This window comes from Nesoenas mayeri, assembly GCF_963082525.1.
Source record: "Nesoenas mayeri genome assembly, chromosome: 3".
Classification (NCBI taxonomy): domain Eukaryota; kingdom Metazoa; phylum Chordata; class Aves; order Columbiformes; family Columbidae; genus Nesoenas; species Nesoenas mayeri.
In genome coordinates this window covers 8,437,468-8,464,261 of record NC_137544.1, presented here as the reverse complement: position 1 = coordinate 8,464,261, position 26,794 = coordinate 8,437,468, and the positions used below count along the sequence as shown (strand labels likewise).

General features: G+C 41.4%; 1 protein-coding gene across 1 annotated transcript in view; it reads left to right on the top strand.

Moving 5' to 3' along the window:
- The window catches only part of KLHL29 (kelch like family member 29), a gene marked incomplete at its 5' end in the record, with an annotated part of 253,044 nt that overhangs the window by 171,810 nt on the left and 54,440 nt on the right, over nt 1-26,794 (top strand). The window contains 2 exons of the mRNA XM_080342925.1: nt 9,712-9,850; nt 24,993-25,192. Of these exons, the coding sequence (XP_080199051.1) occupies nt 9,712-9,850; nt 24,993-25,192 (339 nt within the window). The remainder of the gene's footprint in view (nt 1-9,711; nt 9,851-24,992; nt 25,193-26,794) is intronic.

The window sequence follows — 26,794 nt, the reverse complement described above, 5'->3', positions numbered from 1 at the left end:
CTTTATGAATATAAACATTTGCACTTAAATGGTTTCTTACATTATCAACCAGTCATAGCTCATATTCTCTTGCCATAATGGACAAACTATTCAGGCAACATGGATACTAGGAAGTAACTTTGCTAGGATTTATACAGAAATAGTTCATATTAACAACAATACCTTCCAAGAACTTTGGTTGAAAATAAAGATTTAGAAGTCCACGTATAGCACCCAATTAAGGGGAAACATGAGTTAGTCGGAAGTGAGTAGGATATATTGCAAATCATTTTCTATATGGCTACAACACTGCTAAGCTTTGAAAACTTTACAGGGCTTATTAAAAAAATAAAATAATATAGTGAAATGAAATAAAATGAAATAAAATAAAATACAATAAAATAGAATAAAGTAATGATAAAGTCTTTCACATCTTTACGATAGGCATAATCTAGAGATTTGAAAATGTTTAAATAGGGAGATATTCAGAGAAAATCTGACACAAATTATGGCTTTTTAACATATGAGACCGTGTTCCTAAAGCTAAAAACGACATGGAAGTTAGAGGCTGTTTCTGTGAGACCAACCTGCGCCCTCCTCCCCCTTTCCTCCGCTACCACGGCCAGTTTTTCTATCTTCAGATGTCTCTGCAATCGCTCCTGCCCAGCTCATGAGGCACAAAAAATAGCTTGTTTATCGTTTTTTCCAAACCTCTTGTCATTTATGATTCTGATGGAAGTTAATAGCCTTGTATTTATTGTTATTGTTTCTTCTGTAACTGTGAGCAGCCATGAGCGCAGCCACCAGCGATGCTGGAGCTGTAGGGCAGGGAACCAGTTGTTGAAGAGTTGTTGCGTTGCCGAATACCCCGAGGGAGGTCCTAGAATTGACTGGCAGTGTTTTCTTTCTTTTATTTTACATTATTTGATTACATTTATCTGTTCTGATAGTGTAATGAATCACTGGCTCTCATTGTACAGACACAGTCCATACCAGAAGAACAGTTCTCTGCCCTATGGGATGCCCACCGGACCAAGAGATGCTGTCCCATGTGTTTAACCCAGTGCATAACAAACGCCTGGTACTCAGCCATCCACTGAGTATAGCGGCCTAAATACTTAGATTTAGTACTTTATTATTTTTAGATTGTGTATAATATCCTCTGAAAGGATGGGATTTCAGTGCCAATCATTTCAGTTGGTTTTATTTGCTTTCATTAGGCATCATATACTGCAGAATATGAATGTTAGGAAATAGGTGTGTTACCACTGGACGGTAAAGATGGATCTGTTTCCAAGAATTGTGTTGATTACACTTACATCCACTTTAAGAATAAAATAAGTTCCGCCCCTGATGAAACTGGGCAGCACTGCCTTTGTTTAAAATGGGCATAGGAACCCCCCCCACTCCTTGCTAATTAATGTATGTTAAGTGCTTTGAAGTTTTAGATTGTCGGGTGCTACACCTCATAGTTGTATTTATATTTTTTTTTACTCTAATAGGTGCAGTTTGAGTTGGGCGCAGTGATTTATTTTCAGATAAATCAGTGATTTATTTTCAGAAACCCGCCTTGTTCTGGAGAGCAAGCGTTTTGTTTGCCGGCTGTACGTGTGCACACGCATGTGACTGGTTGCTGTTAATACACAATGCACAGGTTTTGTTCTTACACCACCAAAACTGGTCAGTGTTTGCCGATGGCTGACATGTCGGGGAGCCTGTTGATCACACTCCCGCTTTCACAGATGGGTGCTTCTTGTTCAAAGCCTTCAAAACTAGGAAACGTTTAGCTAATGCCTTGTGCTACATAAAGAGATCAAAAAGGTCTAAAAGCTATCTGCTAGTCTTCTGCTACAAGCAATTAAGATAATACCGAATCCATCCCACATCACGTAGTAATAAATATTTTAGCCTTCCCTTAAGTGTGTATTGATATTCAGGGTTGCCTGCCGGTAAATAAAACAATCAGAACTAAATTTCTCTTTGAATCTGGGCTATTCTGTGTTTCCAGCGCTCACGGGGTTTTTTTCTCCTCCTCTTTCTGCCTGTCTCTCTCTCTCTCATTTTGTCTCCGGAGAAAATTATTGTCTGCCTGAAATCCAGTTACAGTACTAACTGAAATAGTGGCATGTTATATATGGAACAGGAGGCCAGGCTGGCAATTTGCTGGGATCCCCTGAGGTTTGTTTGCCTTGGCCAATATAGAACAGGCTGCAGCCAACTTTATATTTAATTAGGGGTGAATGCTGAAAAAAAAAAAGGCAGGTCCTGATATAGGAAGCTGCATCTTTGTCTCAGCATCTCAGTGGGTGTTTTTATGCTGGATCCTCTGGTCTTGCTGCTCGTCCTTCCGTGGATCACAGCCCGTGTTGGAAAATGAAAGCAATCAGATTATCTCCACATTTTTTTCTCATTCTTTGCTTCCATATATGTAATGTAAATGCAGTTCATTTTGAAATCCAGTCACATACGCTCACTGTGCATTTGTAATCCTGTATGATTATAAATTAGCAGGCATGGATACCATAGAAGGCTTTACCTTATAAATCAAAGCAGCAGAGGCATTCTAGCCCCCAGACTCCCCTTTCAATTATTTGTATACCAAAAAAAAATCTCCAAAGTTGCATTTAATTTTTTTAGAAATTAGGGATGTAGTTCATCTCTGAATATAGTTGGAAATAATGCGGAAATAGTATAGGGAAATACCAATTCTGTAAGGCGTGAAGGCATTCTTGAGGTACCTCCTAATGTCAGCCCTAGTGATGATAATAGCCTGAAAATTGTTTTCAAAACATGATATGGTGACTTCCCTGGGTTTTTAATGTATTTAGAAAGGCTCCTTTTCCACATAGTTGTAGTTGTCTTCCTTAAGTGAGTAATCACCACAGCTGACTTTGTTGTCCCTTTCTCATCATTATAAGGTGAGAAGAATTTGTCTGTGTGAACAATGAAAAATTACCTAGCACAATGGGGCTTCTCATTCCCAACAATCCTTTGAGTAGAATTATCAGATACAGCCACATATGTGTTGTTCAGTGTGGGATTTAAAACCATTTTCGCACTCTCTAGCATCTGTTACCGTCTCCTTTAGCAGCACAGGTGTGTAACAGTGTCAACAAGACGAAGATCCGGACAGGTTGGTCTGCTCTAGGAAGTCCTGCTGCTGTAGCCGCATCAGCTCGGAGTGTGACAGCTTCACACCTTGTGTTTTGCATTGCTGTGCTGACAAAACCCAGCAGAAGATGCCTCTTGTTGCCTTCTTTTTTCAGAGGCGGGTGTAGCGGTGCCAGCAGTGATTCTTCTCCATCAGCATATGCTCCATCTTCACCATGGTGTGTAACTGGGTAGCACAGACTCAGTGGGGCATGGCCTCCTAGTGCTCCCAGAGACACTATTGAGCTTTTCTCAGTTCATTATCTTAAGGGTTTATGAAAGCAAAATATTCTAGAGATGGCCACAAGAAGCTGAGCCTTTTTTTAGATGCCTTTAGAGCAGGCTGGTGTACTGGAGAAACTCCGTAATCAATACAGACTGGGGGAGCAGGGCTGGACACACCGGTGTCATACAGGGGCACTTTGCACCTCCGCCCTAAGCCATTAGCAGCCTTGGCACTCACGGTGCAGAGCGAGAGCGTTGCACCATTCGTCTGTCTCCTCCATCTAGCTGATAAAAGATCCTCCTATAGGCAAGTCCCAGCTTTGTTACAGCCCCTTCTCCTTCTGCTCTTGATGAAGTTCAACTGGAATTGAGATCTGATGGGGAAAAAAAAGGTGAAAGTATTTATCTGCGACAGATTAATTCTCACCTTTTGTGAAAAAAAATAAAAGAAAAAAGAGCATCTGGTCTCAACTAATTCACTACTACTCTTTCCTTGGTAAGCCCTGGGGAGAACACCCATGGCAGTGCATCCTACCTGGCTGAGCACGCAGAATGGGCTGGGTTGTGCATGACACACGCTTCGGTCCCTGTTTGACTGCAGAAGCAGTCCAGATAAACAGATGTATCATTTTTACGGTACAAGAAGGAAACTGAAGATCACAGAGTGGTATCTGAAACATCCTTTCTCTGTTAATGATTCCCACAAGGCTTGGCTCCTGCCCCTTTTTCTCTATTACAGAATTGCAGAATGGTTGGAAGGGGCCTCTGGAGATCATCCAGTCCAACCCACCTGCTAAAGCAGGTTCACCAGAGCAGATCACACAGGAATGTGTCCAGGTGGGTTGGAATGTCTCCAGAGAAGGAGACTCCACAGCCTCTCTGGGCAGCCTGTTCCAGGGCTCTGGCACCTCAGAGTAAAGAAGTTTCTCCTCATATTCAGATAGAACCTCCTGTGCTTCAGTCTGTGCCCATTGTCCATCATCCTGTCATTGGGCACCACTGAAAGGAGTCTGGTCCATCCTCTTGACATCCACCCTTGAGATATTTATAAACATTGATGAGATTCTCTCTCAGCTTCTCTTCTCCAGGCTGAACAGACCCAGCTCTCCCAGTCTCTCCTCATAAGAAAGGTGCTCCAGACCCCAAATCATCTATTACTATTTCGTTTAAGGCCAAAAGAGCGTTAGGAGCCTATTCCTTGTCCTCAGTCCCAAGTAGGAAGCTATTCTTTGCTGGTGTCTACTTGTCTTCATGCATCATGGAAGCCACTGTAGTCAATGGTGTATTTGTCAACTGGGAAATAACCAACCCCAGCCTGATGATCATGAGATACCCTGAGGGATGATGTTCAGAGGTAGTTGGTCTGCAGTTTATTGTGGGACTCTCCAGGCTTTGGGGTTCTCTGTGTGTCTGTCGGCATGGCAGTGAGGAGAGAGACTTGTCAAAATTACCGAGAAATCATGGATTCTTCTGTGGTTCGGTAGGGCTGGTTCACTATGGCACACACCTTCCCATTACTTGTAACTCTCATTCAATTGCCAGGTCTTTTGCTTCATAATTTAATTTCTTCTAGCTATACACACTCTACCACTCTCTATCAAAATGAGCAAATGTGTGCGGTGCTGCCACTTAATGGTTAAAAAGTTTGTTTTACATAACCAGAGCATAACCTTGGAAATTAATCTCCTTACTTATTAAGGCAAGAAAGTAATTGGATTTTCCTTCTGGTAACTTTTCTTGTCTTTCCCACGTTTTCTGTCCCAATCATGAAAGCATGGGGCTGTCTGGGCAAGCACTGGTCTCTCGCCTGTTCTTCACAAGAATAATTAGTGATGTTTCATCAATTACCCTTTTCAGTTTTATAGCAGGTTAGTTTTTTCCAAGCATTTTTTCAAAAATACTGTTTGTAAAAAGCATTTTTCCATATTTCACAGCTCATTATATTTTAGCTCTTGCTACACCCTTTTAAAACCTTATCTACTAGAATTTAAGTAAAGAGTTCTTTGTTGGAAGTGAAAAGAAACCTGAGAGCTTCCGTTGTGCCACAGGAACGTGCATTAGAGAGGATCTTTGACAGGGTATCCAGTCTCCACTGCACTTGAAATACAGAATAAATAAACTCGGGGAATAAGTTCCCTGTTCATTTTTATTTCTGATCATATGTAATTTAAAAAATATTCACTATATAATTTCTGTTCCCTTTATTTGATCTACACAATTACGCAGCTGTTCTTGGTCCTACATTTGATCCAAGGCTGATGGGCTGTTTCGTTTAATTTGTAATTTGTCCATTAATTAAGAGGGAGAAAATGTAGTGTGATGGGTGGAGCTGGGGACCAGGAATCAAAGCTTCTGGGTTCTTTCTGGCTCTGTTCCTGACCTGAGGAAAGTCACTTACACCTTCTGGCCCATATTGTCTTTGGGACTCTCAATATAATTATGTTTAAATGCCCCCAAGCAACGATATGAAGGATGATAATGGCAAGATAGAAAGTGCTTCCTTTCACAAGCTCCATAGAGATGTTCTGTTACGGGTTTCAGGTCAAGTCCCCTTTAGGTTCAACTACTACATGGCTCATGTAATTATGGAAGAACATGGGGGTGTCTATTGTGTACTTCATGAGGAAAACATTCAACCAGTCTTTGACTGAGAATGACTTAGCATCAGTGATGAAGAAGAAGGTAGAGAGGTCTGGCTTGCTTTCTGCAATCCCAACACGTGTGTGCGCACAGGGCAGGGAGCAGAATCCCTTGCGCTATGGATGCGAGAGTGTTTGCTGTGATTCACCCTGCTGAAACCTTGCACCTGAGCTGTCCTTGTACTTATTTTTACTTAGATCTCTTAAGGAAAAAAAAGAAATCTGCAAGAACAAATAAACCAAATGAATAAATAGGAAAAATCCCACTACATCCCCTTCTGAAAGTTTCAGGAAATTCCATTTGTTGGAGGAAACGCTGAAAATTAGGAGGAGCGCAGAAGAGGGACTAGCAGGAGACAGCTGAGATCATTTTTCACTGCCAGGCTTGCACTGTGTTGTCTCTCCTTTTACAACTCATTGGCAGGCATTATTACCTGGTGAAAAAAATTTGTTTTGCAACTCATCCTGAGTCCTCATAAATCATTAATGCCTGGCTAAGCGCGGCGTGAGCATTGCGAATACTCTGAGAATGAGGACCCGTTCTGCTATAACCTTGTGTCCAATACTAATGCCTGCTAGTTATTTAGTAATACAAAAGGGCCTCAGCGAGGAAGATCGATGAATCAATGCAGTCTCCTGACTTCCTTCTCCTCTCCACCCACCTCTTCTCTTTCTAGTTTAGAAACCGAGCTACAAAAACACAGGACTGTTCGTAGTCGTTTCTCTGTGGAGGGCACTGGAACAAGTCAGGGGGACAAGGGGGAATTATGGCCTCTGAACGGCTATAGAAAAATAGCCCTGATTAGGGCTTGTTCTGGGTTTTTGTGAGCCAAATTGCAGCCCTGCTCCAGAGCTGCATTCTCTGGTTTGCATCCCTTAATGAATGCATGCAATATAAAGCACACTGAAGTGTGTGAAGAGCACAGATAGAGATGTGCCCAGGAACTGCAGGACTGGATGTAATTAAAGGGTGATCAGCAAAGTCCAAGTAATCAGCTCATTACCTGGAGGAGGCATCTGGGGACTTAGATGCTCAAACCAGCTCTCACAGTTCTGGAGATAGCACAGAGAGCACAGCACCCATCACTGCGGTGGCTGAACTTTATATCTTGTTATTCAGCAATCATCTCAGCCATAATAATGCGTCACGGGTGGTCTCTGCTGTTGTGCTTACCCTGAGCCCACCTCCAAACCCCCCCCAGCCCATTCCAAGTGCAAGTAAACCCTCTTCCCTCTCCTTTCCTGGAGCACAGGATCCATCTGTGCGGCTGCTTTTCATACAGTTGTGGTCTTTTAACACTAAGGACAATCGATCATGAGCTTTCAAAGGTGGAAATGGAATGAGGTGAGATGGAGATTGACCCCTTGTGTAAGTGTAATCTTAAACTTGCGTGACTTAGTCTTGGGTGGAGACCTTGTCTCGAAAGGCTTCTGCAAGGAGGGTTGTAAAGGGCTGCCGCAGATCCTAGAGAAAAGGATCTTGAATAGAAGCTTCTAAAAAGTGCAGATGGGGCTGGAGGACAGTAGTTGAGCAAATTTGAAAAGGGGAATGACAGAAAACAAAAATGAAAGTAGGGGGTACGAGAGCAGCAGAAAGTTTAGAGGGAAAGGCAGCTGTCTTTATGGAAAAATACTTCCTCCACAATGGCCTCCAAAAATGTGCAACTAAGAAAGCACCTGGTGCTGTTTCTTTGAAACCAAGGTAAATCAGGTGAAACACCCCTCATGTCCTAAGCATCCTTGGTCCTTAACCAAGGCCTGAAACGTTCGTGCTCAAGTCAGACTTCAGGCACCACAGCTCCAGCAAAAGCCTGAGACTTTGCTGCAGAAGAGCGATCATTCAGCTCCCCTTTTACGTTTTCCTCAAAGTGTATCGTTGTGCTTTAGCTCAGATGAATTTGATAAAAATAGCCCCTGCTATAGCACCCACAGGACAGAGTGGTTTATTTTCCCCTATTATAGATCTGACACAAGCCTGCTGTTAATTCTGTGCCCTCTCTAATGATCTGCTTGCTCTCTGGAGAGCACTGACCCATTTCAGCACAGAATAATTAGGCTTTCAGACACTACTGTGTTTCCATTAAATAGACATAAATGTGCAAGGTGACATTTATTTACTTAGGCCTGAAAAATGTGCACCACAGATGTTGGGGCTTGGGAGAACTTCCATTTCTTCTCATGCAACAGTTGTATATTTGCATGTTCTCGTGATGTTTAACCGCTAGTGCTTTGCTGAAACGATCCCTTTTGAGATTCATTTGGGAAGAGTAGAGCACAAGGATTATTTGGGTCTTCATTTTACCATCAGGCTCTTTGGGGACGCTCGGGCAGCCCAGCGCCCAAGCACAACACTGGCATTAAACACAGTTATAGTTACACTCTCTTCAGGTCCCTTTTGTTTTGTGTGAGGAGGGACTCCATGGAAAGAACTGCTGTTGATTTACAGATCTGTCTGAAGAGGAATGTGTTCGGGGTGTTACGCTGAGAAAATGAGAACCTTGACCTATTGCAAACATAAAATAAAACCAAAATCCTTTCGTATTTAAAATCAGCTCTTTTATCATCTTGATCACTGGCTTCTGAGCGGCCAGACTATTGCCCAGGTGAAAAGTATATTATTCATCTTGATAGCCACTTTGGTCTGCAAAGTTGGAGGGGAGTCTTAGCCCTAAAAGTCCAGCCAGCATATAAAACATGTAGGTTGCTCAGTAGTTCACATCCACGCATGAAGACGTGACGTGCCATTATTTCATTCTGCTAGTAGCAATAGGCTTTATAAAAGGAGGCATCACGCAAGGTAGGTGCTTTATTGCAGGACGGAAACACTTTCATAGGTTATTTTAATCATTACGATTCTTTCATGATGTGTGAGAGTTGATTGTTGCTGTAAATGAAGCCATTGAAGGCTAAAAAATAAAAATGCTGTGATGGTAAAAATCCTTGGAGTGCAAAAAATGGGAATTGCTATAAAAGGCAGTAATTTATTCTCTGCGTGAGATTATTTTTTATCATAAGGATGCTTTTAAGCTAATTTTGAAACAACTGTAGTCTACAATTGTAGTCTATATAGCTGAGGTATATTGTAAGATGCATTGATAATCTGGATAATTTTTTATGCACTGTAATTTATGTATTATTGAGAAGTACTACTTTATTCTGTTAACTGAGAGGCTTAACACATTTTACAATGGTAAGGATAAGTTGTTTTTGCAGGTTTTGTGGTTTTATTATTTTGACCCATATCCAGTTCATATTGCATCATAATACCATATTTTTACTGATATTATTCTAGTACGTTCAAAACTTATTTGCATTTGGGTAGAAATTCATTAGCTCTTGATTTTTATTATAACCAATTATTTTAACTTTTCTGTGATAGTGCATTCTCTGTGTTTCTGATTTGCTGATGCTGCAATATTTTGTTTTGGTTTTTAACCCTTCCAAATGTAGGATTGTTTTTGCTTTTTTTCTGTATATATATATATTTCAGTTGTTTAGACCTACTGGTTCCTGCTTTTTTCTTTTTCTTGTTTTGATACGTTATGTTCGTAACTTCTGCCTGTCTGTGTTGAGCCAATCTTACCGACAAAAATATCAGTTGTTTCCTGTTTCTCTACTTCTTTACAAAAAAAAAAAAAAAGAAAAATTAAAAGTAAAAAGTAAAGATAAAAAACTCTTAATGGGAACCCTGGCACTGTCTGTCTTCTCTGTTCTGCAGAAATGTTGAAGGAGTTGAACCAGCAACGCAGAGCGAAAGAGTTTACAGACCTGAAAATTATTGTTGAAGGCAAAGAGTTTGAAGTCCACCAAAATGTTCTAGCTTCCTGCAGCTTGTATTTCAAGGACCTGATTAAAAGGTTTGCCTTCCTTCCAGCTGTGATCTGCTCTGTTCTTTTGTAGGGCGCATTTGTGTCGCTTTTTTTTCCTCCCCTCTCTTGCAGGTTTATGAAGATTGAATCTCCTGTCACAGAGCCAGTAGCCATTCTTTCCACCTCCTCTGAATGTATTTCCAAACTGAGACTCAGACCCATTTGTTACACATCTGACTCGCACAGTGTAATTATTTCTGATCAGTAGAGGCTGGTTTTTGGCCGAAGAAAGTGTTCCACCACCGAGAGATCTGAGATTTACACTCGGCCGCTAATGGTGATTCAGACCACAACTAAAAACTATCGCTGTCGATGTTTTCGAGGGACTCTGTCACGTACGACAAAAGTCTGTCCTTCAGGCTACAAAAAGCCATCAGCGTCCTGGTGAACGATGCTGAGATGTCCTGCTAATAAAGCATTTGGAGCTTTGTAATCCCTTCACCCTGAAATCTTTGTTACATGCTTTTACGTGGCTTTTATGGGCAAAGGGATTGATATTTTTATTATTTGGGGACTTTGAAAATAAGAAAAGACAACTGATGGATTTCTCTAGAAAAGATCGGAAATAAGATGATTTTCTGGTCAAAATATAGCTCAGTGCTTGTTAGACCGGGGGTAGCTTTTTCCTAGACACTCTAGCTTAGGGTAGGTACAGTATGTACGTTTTCTAAACATCATGTCTCCGCCTTCGCATTTTCCCCCCTCTGTTTCTAGCTGATTGATTCTAAACAGTGCATGATAATCTTTTTTTTCCATTACATTGATTTTTCAATTTGTATGCTTCATATACCCGCACAGGAATAAATTGGTACTCTCATATTATTAGTAAGTTAGAGTAGCAAGTAGGGGAAGAAAAAAAACCATGAGGATAACTTTCATTTTTCTCTCAATCATCAGCAAATTAATGCAGCTGCTGATTTTGCCTTGCAGTATTTTCCTGAGCACACTGAGCCTGGACTGTGCTAAAAAATGGGATTAAAGAACATTTTGCTTGCTTCAAATCCTGTATTTAAATTTTGCCAACTAACACAATAGTGACTGTATTTTATTTCAGGATGGCATATTGGCTGGTATCTCCTTTCAGTGTATTATGTCCTCTTGCACAAAGCTGGTTTTATAATTATGGATATATATTACATTTCTATGATATAACTGTGCTGACTGCCTTATCAATTATTCATAAAAAATATGTTGGCCTAGGAAGCATGTCTTTTCCCCTCTGTAAATCTAATGATTGCTAGCTGTAGCTATGCCAGATCTCTCCTGTCCTTTCTCTTCTGTCTGCTCATTATCATTTAATTGTTAAGGCTACAGTATATGCTCTTTAGGGTGATAAGGAATAGAGTCTATAGGGAAAGAAAAATCTTAGAATCAACTTTCAGAAATCCAATAACTGGCCAATTTGGATTTTGCTGCGGAGACATCTGTTTGTGTGCAGAAGTCACCCGGCAGCCTCTATTTCTAGCAGCACGCTGAGGAATGTTGCTGCTTTATTATTTAGTTATCAAATGGAGATATGCTTTAGATTGAACGCTGCTCTGATACGAACTCATTTTAAACAAGCACACACACACACACAAACTTTTTAAATGCTCAGAAATGAGATTATGAAAGCAAAACTTTAGATTTCAGCATTTATTATCTTTCAGCTGCTTGCACAGGCTCACATGCGGTACAAGAACAAAAGAGTGAAGGGTTTTGCCCATTTGCCAACCTCACCGCTTTTTGCCTTCTTTCACATCATCATCAGCAATATATATTCCAGAGGTCTCCAGTCAGGTCTCTCCATCCCAGTTGTCTTCCATATATAACCTCAGTCGCACATATGTAACCTTGATGAAGGCTAATGGAGTTGCACAGGTGTATCCAAGGCAAAAATACCTTTATTACTGATGATGATGCTTGAATAGGGAAAAATCCAGCTTGATGTCTAGTTGAGTTTGCAAAACTGTCAGGCGAGAAAAATAAATATTCACCTGTAAACTCAGCAAATGTGTCTTTGCGAGACAATAAACTCAGGGCTATGGGATGGAATTTCTAAACACTTGCTTTTTAGAGGATATTGCAATGTAAAGCGTAGTCCTTTTAGAAACTCCATGAAGTCAATGAAAGTCAAGGACTCAAGTTTCAGGAGGTACCCAGTATTTTGTAGGATCATGCCCTTAATAATACAAAATCATTATACTTTGTAGAGTCAGTTTGTTTATAAATAGAAAACGTCTAAAATCCTCGCTTGCTATTTGTTAGCATCGCCTTTGAGATGGTGCTTTAAGCTTTATGTGATTTTAGCTTTGTATTATTATAGAAATCAAAACAAGAAATGGCAGATTTTCTTGAAGAATAAAGGAGATCTCTTTATGTTAAGTTTAATATAAAGGCCATTTCAGTCAGTGCATGCTAGGCTTAAACTCTAATGCCATTCCAGCCAAAGGCACTAATAGGTCACCAGAAACATCAGTGAGAAGATGATCTATTCATGAAGGTGCTATGTGTATCTTTATAAAGTTGCAGAAAAATAATATCTTTCAGAGTATTTACTTTGGCTGTTCTTTGCCACCGGCTAGTTATTGTTAACCTCATGTTCTGCCATTGATTCCACTGTATGTCGGAGTTGGTATCTGAAGGTAGAATAGCAAGTAGTGTCTCAAAAGAATACAAGTGATATGTTCAAAAACAAATAAGATCAAGTATCCCCTCCTCCAAAATAAAAAGCAAAATGTAGACAAAAAGCATCATAAAACTCAAGGTATGGCTCATCTTGAGGAGGTCTATTTGATGAGAATTAGTCATAGCGGGGAAAAAAATATGTTATTTTTACTATACTGTAGTGAAAAGCTGATAACCAGGTTTGTTGACCAAAAGAATTCTAAAGTTATTTATTATTTATTAAACAAGTTTGGTAATGAGAGTGCACTTTAAGACACCCTTAGTTTCTTAGAAAATGGTTAATTCCACATTCTGCTCCTCATCCAGAAAAGGTCTCGTTTCCATGTGATGTATCTTCTAAATATACAAGCATGGCCCTCCTGAGGTTGAGTTAGTGCAGTCCTGAGCCTAAGCTCAGTGCTTGCTGTGCCCTTGGAAATGGGTTAACCAATCCCCATCAGGAGCTGCGCCTAAGCCAGGACTCAACATTCACCTCCCTCCCAGCAGCAGCTGACCATAAAAACCACTCCTGGGCCTCTTCAGTGAAAAGAACTGAAATTCTTTTCACCTGAAAAGGCATAGGTGTATTGGGAACAGCAGGTGTGAAATGTTCCTGACGTCTGTTCAACCTTGCTGTGCCCACCAAGGGAGGGAGGTGAGGTGTAGAGGAGGGATGGGATGGGATGGGATGGGATGGGATGGGATGGGATGGGTATATGCCCAAGGCTAGTCTAGCAGTAGGACATATTGCAATAACCTTGGGGGCTGTGGGGTTATCGCTAACAAGCACAGGAACAATTTTACAAGATATTAAACGTATTTGGAGAGTGTGAGGTTTTCTTAAGTTCTCTTCATGATATCACATTTAACGTTTTTTTGGTGAATATTCGGGCCTACTTTATGACACGTATGGAGTACTTGGCCTTACTGTTTGTTCCTTCAGGCACAGAATATATAGAGGAGTTGATATACTTTATCTCCACTTAGGGAAATAATGTGGTTATTTAGCTTTTTCAAATAATGACCCATACAAGATCGCTACAGTATAGGACTTTAGGAGAAAATGGATGATAAATAGCAGCTGGAACAGGGCTCTGTCCCCTAAATGCCATCTTACATATTTCAGGTTTGTTGCCGGCCACAGTTGTTTCCAGTCTGCCTGATTTTGGCCTCTAATTCACACCTATATTTTAGGTACTTAAGAAATCAGCCTTCCCAACACAGGAGCCTAATTTATGGTACAGGTAATGAAAAGAAGCACCCTGAAGGCTTCCAGGTGGAATCTTGTCTCCTAATTCAGATACCTATGAGCAGGCAAGTAGTAGATCCCTCTGGAGCAATGAGAGGTTTTTGTCTCTTGCTGTTAGTCAAGTAAACTTTAGGCCCAAGGTCAACATCTAAGTCAGGCTTAGTCTAACCTCACCTTCTAGCCTGCTGCTGTAGTCTGCAGAGAGGGAACAGACTTCTCTAGGAGGCAAGTCCTCTCACCATAAAATAGGTGTCTGAGATCAAGGAAGAAGCCATTGTTCTTTACTCTAAACGAAGAGATTGCTGAGGTGCTTTGCTTAGACTCTGCAGTTAAGATCTAGGGTTCCTCTGCAGTCGTGAGGGAAGGTGGCAACATCCCCAGGGCAATTCGTCCCATCTTAAGAGAAACAGTGTAAAGTGCCTTCTGGAATTGCTCATCTTTAGTTGCCCAGAGGGGAAGGCTAGTCACTTTAGTTAGACATCTGAATTGTAGTTGGCTAAAACTACATGAGTTATTCCTCTCATAAACTAGTGTTTTCTGAATGTCACATATATATGCTTATACGTATACATAGAAAGAAAGAAATAGATCAAGAAACCCATCTCCAAACTACTGCTCTCTCAGAGCACAGATTTTTGTATTTAAGCCAATCTTGTAGCTACAGCTGCTTGCTTTGGGGAAGGAGAGAGTTGATCTCTATGTCTTTGTATCTGCCCTAGAAGAAGTGGTGGAAGATGAGTATGTTCTGGAAGGAAGGAATGGAAAATCCCATGAAGAGACATCCTTTTTTTCCAGCTGTGTTTGGGATAGACAAATACAGCTGCTGGATAAATGGAATGTCTGATATTTCCATAACAAAGGGAGTTTCACCGGAACATTTTAATTTGCTGCTTTCTCCTTCTTAATCCAACCCAGAGTGCTGGAATCTCTACCAAATATGACATTAAGAATAGGAGGCATTTGAGATAGAAGTCTCTTCTTAGCCATAATGCTGGCTTTTATAAGCAGATTTTAGGTTTATTTCTCGGAGGTCAGTTACTAAAGATACACAGATCCTATCCTGTAAGATTTATCTTTTCAAGATGTGATTTTAATGGTGCCTTCTAATCTTGAAGTCATCCTGGCCGCCTAATTCCGCTAGCAGAGAGCAGTAGGTCATATACACAAAGACATTCTGTCACAAGAAGCAAGAATTTTTGATGCAGTGTAATCTGGCAACGCTATGTTCATCCTTCTTTTCCTAAGGAGCAGAGCCAGTGACTTCGTGGCCAAATTGCTTTTCCACGATACCTTGCCTCTTTTTGCAAGTGTTTTTTTTCTAAAACATGACTGTATATACTCTCTTAGGGCTCAAAGGCAGGGCAGGGAGAAGTAAAACATTTAGGGTGAAAGGACCAAATCCTTTTTGCTTTACACCTACGCAGAAGACAGAGATGTCATTCTGCATTTTACACCATTGTGTGGAAAGGCAGCATTTGGATGCAAGACAGAGAAACCTGCCGCTATCCATCTGAAACAGTCTGACAAAACTGCAAAAGCATTTAGGTGTCTGGAAAACAGACTGTCTGGTTTGTGTTTACATTGTAAAAAGCCCAAAATGAGAAATAGCAGATGAAAGAAAAATCTACTCTTAGTGACCCCTTCGTGTTTTCCTGCTTATTAAGAACCTTGCTTTTAGCTCCGGCAGGGAAGGAGGCAGCGTTTCTACATCTGCACGCTTCAGCTCCATTGGAGAACAGGGTGAATGTGGAAACAAATTACAACATTTCTTTGTAAACGGAGAAACAGGGAGTTAAAAATGCGATGTTTGTTTCAGGTGCCAGGAGGGGTATATTGTGCCTAGACAGGCAGTGCCAGTGGGTTCTGCTGAACCATTTAAAGGAGTCTGTGGGAATGGGAGTGTAAAATATTCCTCACCCTTTACTGCCAGGGTGCAGGTGTAAATTATGCTACAGATGACATTTTTCTCCTAAACGACGGACCGATAATTGCTGTGTGTTGGGTGCAAGCTCTTGGCACGAGGACGACGTTCTGCTTTTCATGGCCCCTTTCCCCGAGCACTTCGCTTGCTCTGCCCGGCCCAGCAGCCGCCCTCTCGGAGCCGCCTGCTGGGCTGCACATTTTGCAGCTGCCAGGCCTTGGAAAACATGTTTTCATCAACTAAAAATGTATTGCGGCTTACAAATATTCAGTGGTGTGTGTTGTTGGGCTGCCAGGCTGAGGAAGTGCCACAAAACCCATAGCAGGTGTCGCAGCCCGGCTATTTGCGGCCTGGCTGCGGATTAGGAGGGCGAGTGGTGTGGGCTGGATGCCGGCTCTGAACGGAGAGACGGATCCATGTGCCCCGCTCTCAAGAGGAGCCATGGCAGGGAGGACAGAACGGCTTCTTTTCCAGCCTCGAGGTGCAGCACAGAAATTAAGCTTCTGCCTTGTAATGGCTGCAGCTTGCAGAGGCACTGAGCAGAATCACTTAACCTCTCGCTCCTGTCCCTCACTGACAGCATCTCTATTTACTGTAGTTTGGGCTTCTCGCTCACATAATTTCTAGACAGAACTACAAATCCTGCGAATCCTATCCGAGAAATGACAGACTAATCACCTCTCTTGCTCTGGCTATCTGCAAGCCGTGCAGCTGTCATACAACCACTCCTAAGATGCCGGTGTGGGTGACCTACCTATATTTACTTATATCTCACAGCTTGACTGTGTTGAAGTTTAGGGGTGAAAGGGAACAGTTCTCTAACGAGCTACAGTTCAAGTTAAATGGATCAAAGACAATGAAAAAGAAAAAACTTCCACGGCATAGAAACCGGAGCCGTGTTCTTGAAAGCTGTCAGTTTTGGGCCACTTCCAAAAGCAAGTCTTGCCCTAAAACGACGGTAATCAAAACTCTGACTCCAGCGAGCCAGCAGGTAGCTCCAGGGATCAGCAGTTCACTTTCTTTCATTTAAATCATCAAGGATTAGCCACTGCTGGATTGGAATAATGAATCTGAATTAATGTGACCAGGTTATGATCATATCAGATAACGATTCCCCCCCTTTTTTTTTGCTTGCATAGCACTAAGCTTGGGTGACTGAAATACTCGGAGCAGCTCTGCGGGTGGTGTGGGCAGGGATTGATGGGATGAGATGAGCTACCTGCCCTTTCCCACATATACCGTGGCCATAGGTGATGCAATATATCACCTTTGATTGATGTCGGAAGCACAGAGTGGCTCTGCATCTCCCATAGAAAAGCACTAGCAACACCCTGTAGCTGAGCGAGAAAGAACCAGTGCCTGACAGGATTAATTCTAATTACTGAAATGCTGATTGGGATCTTTGGGCACTACCATAATCATAGTAGTAGTAATAAATAATAATTGTGGTTATTATTATTTTATTATTGTTTTCCCTCTAGACATTGAAGTGATGAGAAAGCCTTGGACAGACTTACCTAGAAAATTACTTGTATAAATTTCACCACATTCCTAAGAAACAGATTTATTAGCTGCATAATGCCAGCTCTTTGCTAAGCTGCTTTTTGATGGCATAATAAATGTCATTAAAACAAATCAGATAGGACTTGGTTAAGGGGGCGAGCTTTAAGTTTGAGAATAAATTTTTTATTCTGTCATATTATTTTTAATCTTCCTTCCCATATAATCCACCAAAAACCTGTTTGCATCTTTTATTTACCTTTTAAAAATTAGCTGCTCTCACCCCAGGTTATTTGCCACATATTTGCTGAATTAGGCTGCCAGAGATACTTGCAAATAAGTTCAATTCCACATTGTTAATAAGTTGGCCCATTATGTTTTTACTACTGGTAGTTTATGAGATCGGGTTTATCCTCAGTCCCAAGCAAAAGTCTCAGTCATGAAATGCCGTTCTTCCAAGGGCACTCGCTATTTACTTCTCCATTCACTTGCTACTTGTTTAAGCCAACGTCTTCAAACTCATCATCTTCTTTCTTAAATCTCAGCAGGGAGGCAGATTTGTGCCTCCGACTGCGAGCTCCGACACTAACGCGTTACAAGCTGCCGCTGATCCCGCGCCTTTAGAAACAGTCTTGACCGAGCAATTAGATTGTGTTCCCTCAGTGAATAGCATTAAGGGTATATAGGAGACGCGGCTCTTTTGTTTGTTTTATTTCATTCTGGCCGTGTTGTCTGTGAACAAAAGCATTTGCTGTTAATCCCGTTGCTCGCCTTGGTTTGTAATGATCATTTCTGTGATGGTGAATTAGCGGGAGCTGCTGGTGCATGCCTGAGCTCACAGCCATTAATTTTCCTGATTTTCTTCTGATAGAGCAGGTGCAAACTGGCAGCGTTTGACCCTAATAAGTTACACTAGTCTTGCCAAATTTTGTTTGCCTGGAACAAGGAACATTATTTGTATCAACATTCCGGTAAAAAGTGAGCAAATGGATTTGTTGGTCAGGTAAATTTTCATGACAAATTTGCAAGCCTGTGTTTAAACAATGTAATTTATTTAATCTTGTGATTTTACTAGTTCTTTATCGTAATCATACAATAGCAGCATTAGAGTATATGTTTTCTTCTCTCATGAGACAGATGGATAGTGGCTGAGGCTCAAAGATAATATTTATCTACAAGATAGTATAACGAAGGCAGAGATTTGCAAGTTAATACATTTTGAGCTGATAAAATAATTCCAAAGGAGAAGCAATGCTAGGGTGTAATTTGTTTTTTTTTTTAATCCTATTTAATAGAACATTCAGTGCCTTATGACATACATATTGCAATGATGTTGCTCTATAAATGTCCCTTCCTGTCATCATTTACATGATTGATTACCTTACAGCTGCATAAACTTGAATAACTCAGTAAATAACCTGTTACCACAGTATGCACATGCATCTTGATGTGTGTGTCATGGAAATGTAGGATGGTATGTTTGGGCATCTATGCTTTTATATCTCATGAACGTGTAATTACGATAAATCAAGCTCTTCGGTATGAAATATGACTTTCCATGTAGAGTGTCGTGTCTGTTCTGTTCATAGCTGACGGTTGGCTATAATATAATGAAGTTTCTTTGTTCCTTCTCCCAAGATAAATAGACATGTGAGTTTTGAACCATTCATAACTCCAAAGATGATGAAAAGTCAAATAGTGGACAGTGAAGATGCAACACCATTGCACTCTCTTCTTTGCCTGGAGTTTCAATGCTTTAAGGATTATGTTCCACCATAAACAAGATGTTCAGTCTAAATTGTGTAGACTTGAACAGGAGTTTTTAATGAGCACACAGCTAACAGACTCTTAAGCCTCATGAGAAGCTGCCTATCCCAGTCTGGAGTCCTTTCTTTGGTAATCAAAATAATTTGACAGGGATTAAAAAAAAATGTAGCTTCTCTTCATTTAAGTGCTTCATCTTACCTAAAAACCTGGCATTTCATGTTTTTTGTAGAGCAAAACACTGTCCAGGGAACAAAGCAATTTAATGGGGTTTTTTTTGTCCTATCTATCTTGGTAGCAAACGTTTTGCTCTAGTGGGATGGGAACACACTTAACGTAGCGTAAACATTTATGTTTCTAATTATGAAAGCCAGCCAGGGAGATCAGCGGGTCGAGCCGACGGGGCCGATCCCGGGAAGGTGCGAGGTGAGGAGGCCAGAGGGACCGGCTGTTCCTTTGGTCTCCTTTGGGAGCAACCAGCCCCAAAATATGGGCTCCAGATGCCTCAGTCCCATAGCCGCCTGACAGCCCAAACACATCCTTTTAGTGGAGGAAATTCAAATTCCTGCGTTGGATGAGATCCTAAGCAATACTTAGTCAAAGATACCAAATCTTTTTTTTAATTACACTACCATAATCAGTCTCTTTTCTATGTCTTAAAAATAAATTCTGAGTGTAATACGAACACAATTGGGGCTATATGATGGAGCTCTTTGCCGTTGTCTCCTGTGGGAGCAGCAGGTAACGATGGTTTTGCTGTCTCTTCGCAAGCACAAGTGCTGGACCTTGGAGATGCAGACAGAAAAAAAAACACAAGCCAAATCCCACAAGCCTGGGGAAGGCACACAAATGATAATTAGGTATGCATCCTTATTTTACCAGATAACCATTTATTTCAGTGCCCTTTTGGAGCACAGAGCTTGAATGTACGTCATACCTCTGAGTCTACGGCGCAGTGAGTCATATGGCTTCCAATGTAAATAGGTGTCACAGACTCTGTCAGTCCTCCTGTTCCCAGCCTGGGAGGAAGCTGAACCAACTGTTCCTAGGCAGGAATGTACATTTACATAAAATGTTTCACATTTTTCATGTTTATTCCGTGCAGATGGCTCCATTTTGAACATCCAGAATTTGTTTTGACTTCCTGACTATAGCTTGTAAACAGAGACTTGGCTGGCATCTGCACCGGCTATAGGTAGCTTTTCGTATTTCATCTAAAATTAAGTGAGGCTGTAGCCAAACCATTAGTCAGTCAAAATAATATTGCAAGCCAGTTAAAGGCATTATATCCAAACCATGAGGGAAGCCTGAATTAGAAGTGGTAGCGCTGCCCGTAATTTGACAAATTGACGCGCTAGCGGTGTTTCACGCAGCTACCTCACCCGCACTCGAAATGCGGCTTTGCAAACCAAGGCGTCTCACTATTCAGTGTTCTGCACTGAATGACACAGTAGTTCTGTTACTTGAACGTGTTGATACGAATAATGTAGGGAAAATGCATAGATATACATAATATTTGTAACTCAAAATGCGGAAAACTCGTTTGCATCGCTATTAAGCATGAAAACACTACTGCTGATTCTTGTCCATGTGTATTATATGTATGGAAACAGTTTTCAAGGACAAATCAATACCAAAACTGCAAAGTTCTCTACTTTTTCTATTGTCAGATCCACTCCTAAGCTTGCAGATGAGAATTTATTTTTCCTGCAATCAGGATTTAAACGCTTTAGCTCTTTTCTATGTATTAGTTAACAGAAAGGGACACCGATTTTGATTTGTTATTTGAGAGCGCAGTCGAGCCATCTTTTGCTTTAAAAGGTTCTCAGTGCCTTTGTCTTCTCTAGTTTAAGTAATTAAGTTGAAGGATAAGTAGCCAGAGTATGTTCAAAGGCCTTGGCTTTATTTTGTTAGACCTAATTATTCCAGACAATGCAAAGTATTTTTCAGTATCTCCCCCTTACCCCTTCAGACCGTATCTGTGCCTCCCGCTTATCTACGGGTTCAGTCCTGCTTGCACGTTGCTCAGGTCTGTCACCTTCCTGGAGAAACACAGGATTTGTAAATCTGCAAGAATTCCCCAACAGCTACCATAAAATTAAGCTGTTAAAGAGCTCTTGGAGCTTGTTTAAATGTAGACCTAAACAAACCTCTTTGCTGTTTAGCTCGAGATAAATCTTTTTAAAAGTCCTTTTCTAAATCACTTCCTAATTTTAATGAGTTTATATATCAGCCTTTACCAGATTTTTACTGTAGCTATTTTCCAAGATTACAGCCATGATAAAATAAGGACTAAAATTGTTTATTATATATTATTCTTCAGAAGCAAAACTTTTTTTGCCCCAGAGGCTGTTGGGAAAGCTATTGATTTTCTGCCACAATGTGAAATGTGTGACCTTTATAATATGAGCAATGATTACAAGGCCAATAAAATGACATCATTCTGTTTAAACTTTAGAGTTCGCAGGGCAAATAGCAGAATGTGCCACATTTAATGATGTCCGCAGACGATAAGGGTGCATTGCCTGGCTTTGAGTGAGGCTGAAACACGAAGCGAACAGGGTCTCCATCCCCAAAATGTTCTGTGTTTGTGCCAGGAGTGGGGGAACACACGTGTCTGTACCAGGTCGAGCTCTATCTTTTCCCAGCTCTAAAGGCAAGAAGTCAGTGCTTTGCTGAGACCAAAATGTTTGCATCTCCCAATGCCACTGACAAAACTCCTCCTGATGTGATACAGGATGAGCTATTTGGGGCACAGCCATATACAATCGTACAGGCTTTCCCCAATTCACTGCATTTGCATTTACAGCACTGAATTCTGTTCTTGCGATGCTGCCTTAGCCACTTCGTTGCAGTTCCTTTAGAGTAGCTGAGAGAAGGCTTCACTCCAAGTATAATATATGAAGTATAACTGCACAGAGCATGTTGATATTTGATATTTTAATACACATGAAAACAACAGATATGGAAAGCTTTAGTCAGGCTTGGAGGGGGATGCCACGACCTGGTTCGCTGAAATAATTTTAGAGAAGAAATATATGGAACCTCTGCATTTCCCATTTCAGTCTGTTTCCCCACATTATTTTCTTCCTTTCCTTCAAAAACTCTTTTTTGATCCATTAGGACCTGCTTTGACCAATTCCCCATCCATTCTCCGGCCCGTACCAACCCAGATCCAGAGTAATTTCAGTTTCCCTTTGCAGGCTGCACCAGTATTTGCTCCAGCTAAACATGAATCCAAAGCACTCAGTGTTTAGACAGCATAAGCAAAGCAGCACAACACATTCAAGACATCGCAGACAAAGAAATAGGGATGATTTTCCTTCCCATTTCTGGCTCATTGTGTAATATCAATAATCTCTGTAGCTTTGTATTATACTTGCCGTAAGTGGCTCTAGTGATTGATTAAACACCTTAGCTTTTCTTTGGCGTTTAATCAATTGCAGCAGCAGTTTATTGCTTGGTGTATTACAAAGTAAAAGAGATTATTACTTAATTATTCTGAAAAATAGCAGCTTGCAGTTGTTGCTAGCACAGGTATGTGTCTGCGCTGACATGGGTGTCACGTCATCCTTCCCTTTGTGCCTCCTGATCTCGGCTCTGGGAGGGAGCGTGTGATTCCCACTGGGTCACGAGCATTCATTCCCGCAGCCATCGCCAGCACACTGCAATTAGTGGCATTAAATGAATAATTGCTTACACTCGGGCTTCCCACAGCGCAAAGAGCCTGATTCTGTTGCTTGCTGGGTACCTCCAAGTCTCACTGAAATTTTAGGCAATGTCCTTATTAGCCAGCCCACGTGAATATGAACTCGCTGTCAGGCACAAACCGCTTCTGGAAACAATTCAGCAAGAATTACATCAGTACCAGGAGGCGTTTTGATAGAGCCCAGGGTGCAGCACCGGATGTGTGCACAAGCGGAGATAAATCAGGTCTAGGGAATGTTATTGGTGTGTGAGTGTGAGAAAGAAAGAAAAACAAATAACATTTTGTGACATCCTCTTGAGAATCTAGGAAATGGCAACTCTTCTGTTTTGGCACCTGAGGTTTTCTGCCTTGAGTGCAAAATTGAATCCGTATGCAAGAGTTCAGAAAGAATATTGCAACGTGATAAAGCACCAGGATTCAGGACACCATACGTATCTGTGCGTGTAGGGCTACCACAGGTGTCGTGATCAATAGGTGTTCTTATCTCTCTGCTTGTGGAATAGGATCTAACTCACTAGTATTCCCGTGCAGAGACATAGTCCAATATTTAGAATTTAAAAATGGGGTTTAATTCCTTGCTTGACCCCTGACTTTCTCTATGACCATAGGCAAGGGGTTTTGTCTCCTTGTGCCTCAGTTTCCCTTTGTGAGGGAGAGTAACGATTGTTCAGTACCTTAGAGAAGCGTATGAAACAGACTGCTCGCTGCTCCTCTATTGTGATAATGGACGCCATCTACACACTTCCAATAGAGAAACAAAACCTCTTTAATTTTTGATCCTGCAAAAATTCATGTAAATCAAAGCCGTGCCCTTGGCTTGAACAGGGCTAGTCAATGGAAGAGCAGTGACAAAGCACCCACGGCAAATTTTAAGCATTTCCCCAAATGATTTTGGGGTGGGTGGGTTGGGATGTCGTGAGGGAAGAAAACTGAACCTCATCTGTTGTTTGTTTTTCCTCCAACGTGGTAGTAGAGGTCTGGCCATCACCTTTCTAGGCAGCTTTGTGAACCCAAGGGGTTGGTAGTGCTTTTGCTCATGCTTAAAGCTGGCGTTGCCTGTGCATAGTGATGCTTTGGCCAGTCCGTGTAAGTCCCGCAGCATCGTATGCCGGTTTTGTGTCAATCGTGCGGTGGCTTTTGCAAGTACTCCAGCAGAATTGGAGCGAGCAGACGTTGAGTGTCCAGTGACTAGGAGAAGCTCATGTTTCTTTGAGACGGTGCTGGATGGTCCTAACCATTAAAAGAGTTTATTTTCTTACTCCAACAGATTTCCCCTCCCCTCCTTGACGTTACCAAATTTATTATCACTTTTGTCTTTCAGGTGTAACCTGTCTAGTGTTGCAGACACATCAGCCAACCATGCACTAAGAACTGGGCCCTTACTTTAATTCAGTATCATTTTCTTTTTGTCCAATAATTTCACGAGCACTAATCCACACTTCAAATGCAGGAGATACTTTGATCCCCAAATTGTTCAGCACTTCACGCAGGAAAAACCGTAGGCCACAGTCATGAAACTCCCAGAGGATGGCTGCTGGCTGCCTGTGGCAGAGCTGGTTGTTGTTTTCCCCCCTCTCCCTTCTCCGCTCTAACCATTTTGTCTGTCTATCTTGTCTTGTATTCAGTTTTCAAAGCAATTGCCATGAAGGGCTTCCTTTTTTTAGTGCCTAAAAGGGAACAATAGATTTTTAGAATAAGCATATATATATATATTTATATAACCAACTGTATATGCGTATCGTATCTATTATATCTAGATTGAATACAACATACTGAGAAGTTCACTCTAAACAGAAATTAATATTTATTATTGTTATTTTTATGAAAAGGTCTTTAAATGTATCCTTAAATGCACATGACATTTAAAATTATTCCACTGCGGGATTCCTGAAAAAGTAGATGACCTTTTCTCTTGAAATTGGAGAGTGTTTTTCCCTTAACAGTTATATTATGTGCAGAAGATGAGATGTTAACCAAGATGTTAAAATGTATTGTTTCCCTTTGAAAGCTAATCCTGTTCCTCATTTTCATTAATGTTGGCTCATTCATTTTTCTTTTCCTTTCTTTCCTTTCCTTTTCTTTTGCAACTGTTTTTTGCATGAAAATGCAGAGTAGCAATAAACAGATTTTTCGTAAGACCTGCTTTAAGACTCTTCTCTTTCAGATCCAGTTAAAGTTTTATGTTCAGTTATTTTAAAATTCATATTCTTCAGTTCCGTAAACAAAAATAATGGAGAAATATAATGAGGTGCAAAGCAATTTTCTAGCCCTCACTAATCAATAAATGCCAACAAAATGGGGATGGTGTAATGTCCATAATTTAATTGTCTGCTGTTACCAGGTCACCACGAGACAGTAGCAGAAGCGGCGAGAAGCTGGAATTGGCCATGTCCAACCTCACCGCGGATGTCCTGGAATTACTCCTGGAGTTTGTTTATACAGGTTCTTTGATCATAGATTCAGCCAATGCAAAAACCCTCCTGGAAGCTGCCAGCAAGTTCCAGTTTCATACTTTCTGTAAAGTCTGCGTTTCATTTCTAGGTAAGAATCATTCAATCTAATGAGGTTTTGCGATCTTATTTTAATGGTTGCAAGCCCTCCTTCTAACAACTCTTAAAAGATAATTAGGAAACCTATAATTAAATATAATTCAAAAATACACCACATTATTTATTTGGGTTGAGATTTGAATTTAAAATACCGGCGTGATGGCCAGTGGGAAATGATCTAGAGACATGTAGCCTGTTGTTTGGGTGGCAACTGCTTTCACATGTTGGATAGACATTTTTCTTGAATCTTGGTTCATACTTGAATCACGGTATTATGATGACATTTTGTTTCCCAAATCACTGCACAGATACCAGACTGTAATGCACAGGCTGCTTATAACTGTGACAGCAAATGCTGGTTGCTGCACCGGGCCGGTTTGGTCAAGCACTGAAAGAGCCGGAGGTGGTGGACTCTGACAGAAGAGTCAGGATCTGCAGTTTTCATAGAATAAATAATGGTTTGGGTTGGAAGGGACCTTCAAAGCTCATCTAGTATGACCCTCTGCAGTGAACAGGGACATTTTCAACTAGATCAAGTTGCTCAGACTGGCCTGGGATGTCTCCAGGGATGGGGCATCCACCACCTCTCTGGCCAACCTGGGACAGTACTTTACCATCCTCATTATAAAAAATTTCTTCCTTATGTCTAATCTGAATCTTCCATCCTTTAGTTCAAACCCATCACCCCTTGTCCTGTTGCAACAGGCCCTGCTAAAAAGTCTGTCCCCATCCTTCTTATCGGCCCCTCAAAATGCCGCAATAAGGTCTCCCCAGAGCCTTCTCTTCTCCAGGCTGAACACCCCAGCTCTCCCAGCCTGTCCTCCCAGCAGAGCTGTTCCAGCCTCGGATCATTTCTGTGGCTCCTCTGGCCCCTCTCCAACAGGTCCATGTGTGTCCTGTGCTGAGGGCTCCAGAGCTGGACACAGAACTGCAGGTGGGGTCTCACCAGAGCGGAGCAGAGGGGCACAATCACCTCCCTCCACTGCTGGACACGCTGCTGGTGACGCAGCCGATTTTCTTGCATCCATGAGAAAATCCTTCCCATGTCCCATGTTCTTGTGAACAACATCTGGTTGAACTACTCCAGGTTGAATGTTCTTTTGGACAGAGTTGTTGTCTGATGGATCTGCGTCATCACACACTGTGGACAGGAATGAAAGGTTGCTGTGCCCACCCCTGCTAACCGGTGTGCCCTGCGTGTGTGGGGAGCGTTTGCCCCAGGGAAGGTGTACAGAGTAACATCACCGCTAATGCCTCTGTCTGTCCTCTTCTGGCCACATGAGAGGCCCATTCCTCTTGTCTGGAGCACCATGTCATCCTGCTCCTTGCATTTTCTGTATATTTTGCAACATAGATGATTTCAAAACAGCCCCAGGTTCCCAGCTCAGTTGACTAAGCTTTACTGGTCTGAACTGGAACCACCCAGCGCCATTTCTGTCAAGACAAAAGAGGAGCCAAAACCGGAGCACAAATGGAACACATGTTGGTTCAAATCCCTGCCTGTATCACATGCCAGCCCATCACTGACTTGACTATAATATCAGTTCACGAGAGAGTAATAATTTATAAATTCTTAATTAACACAAACTTATTA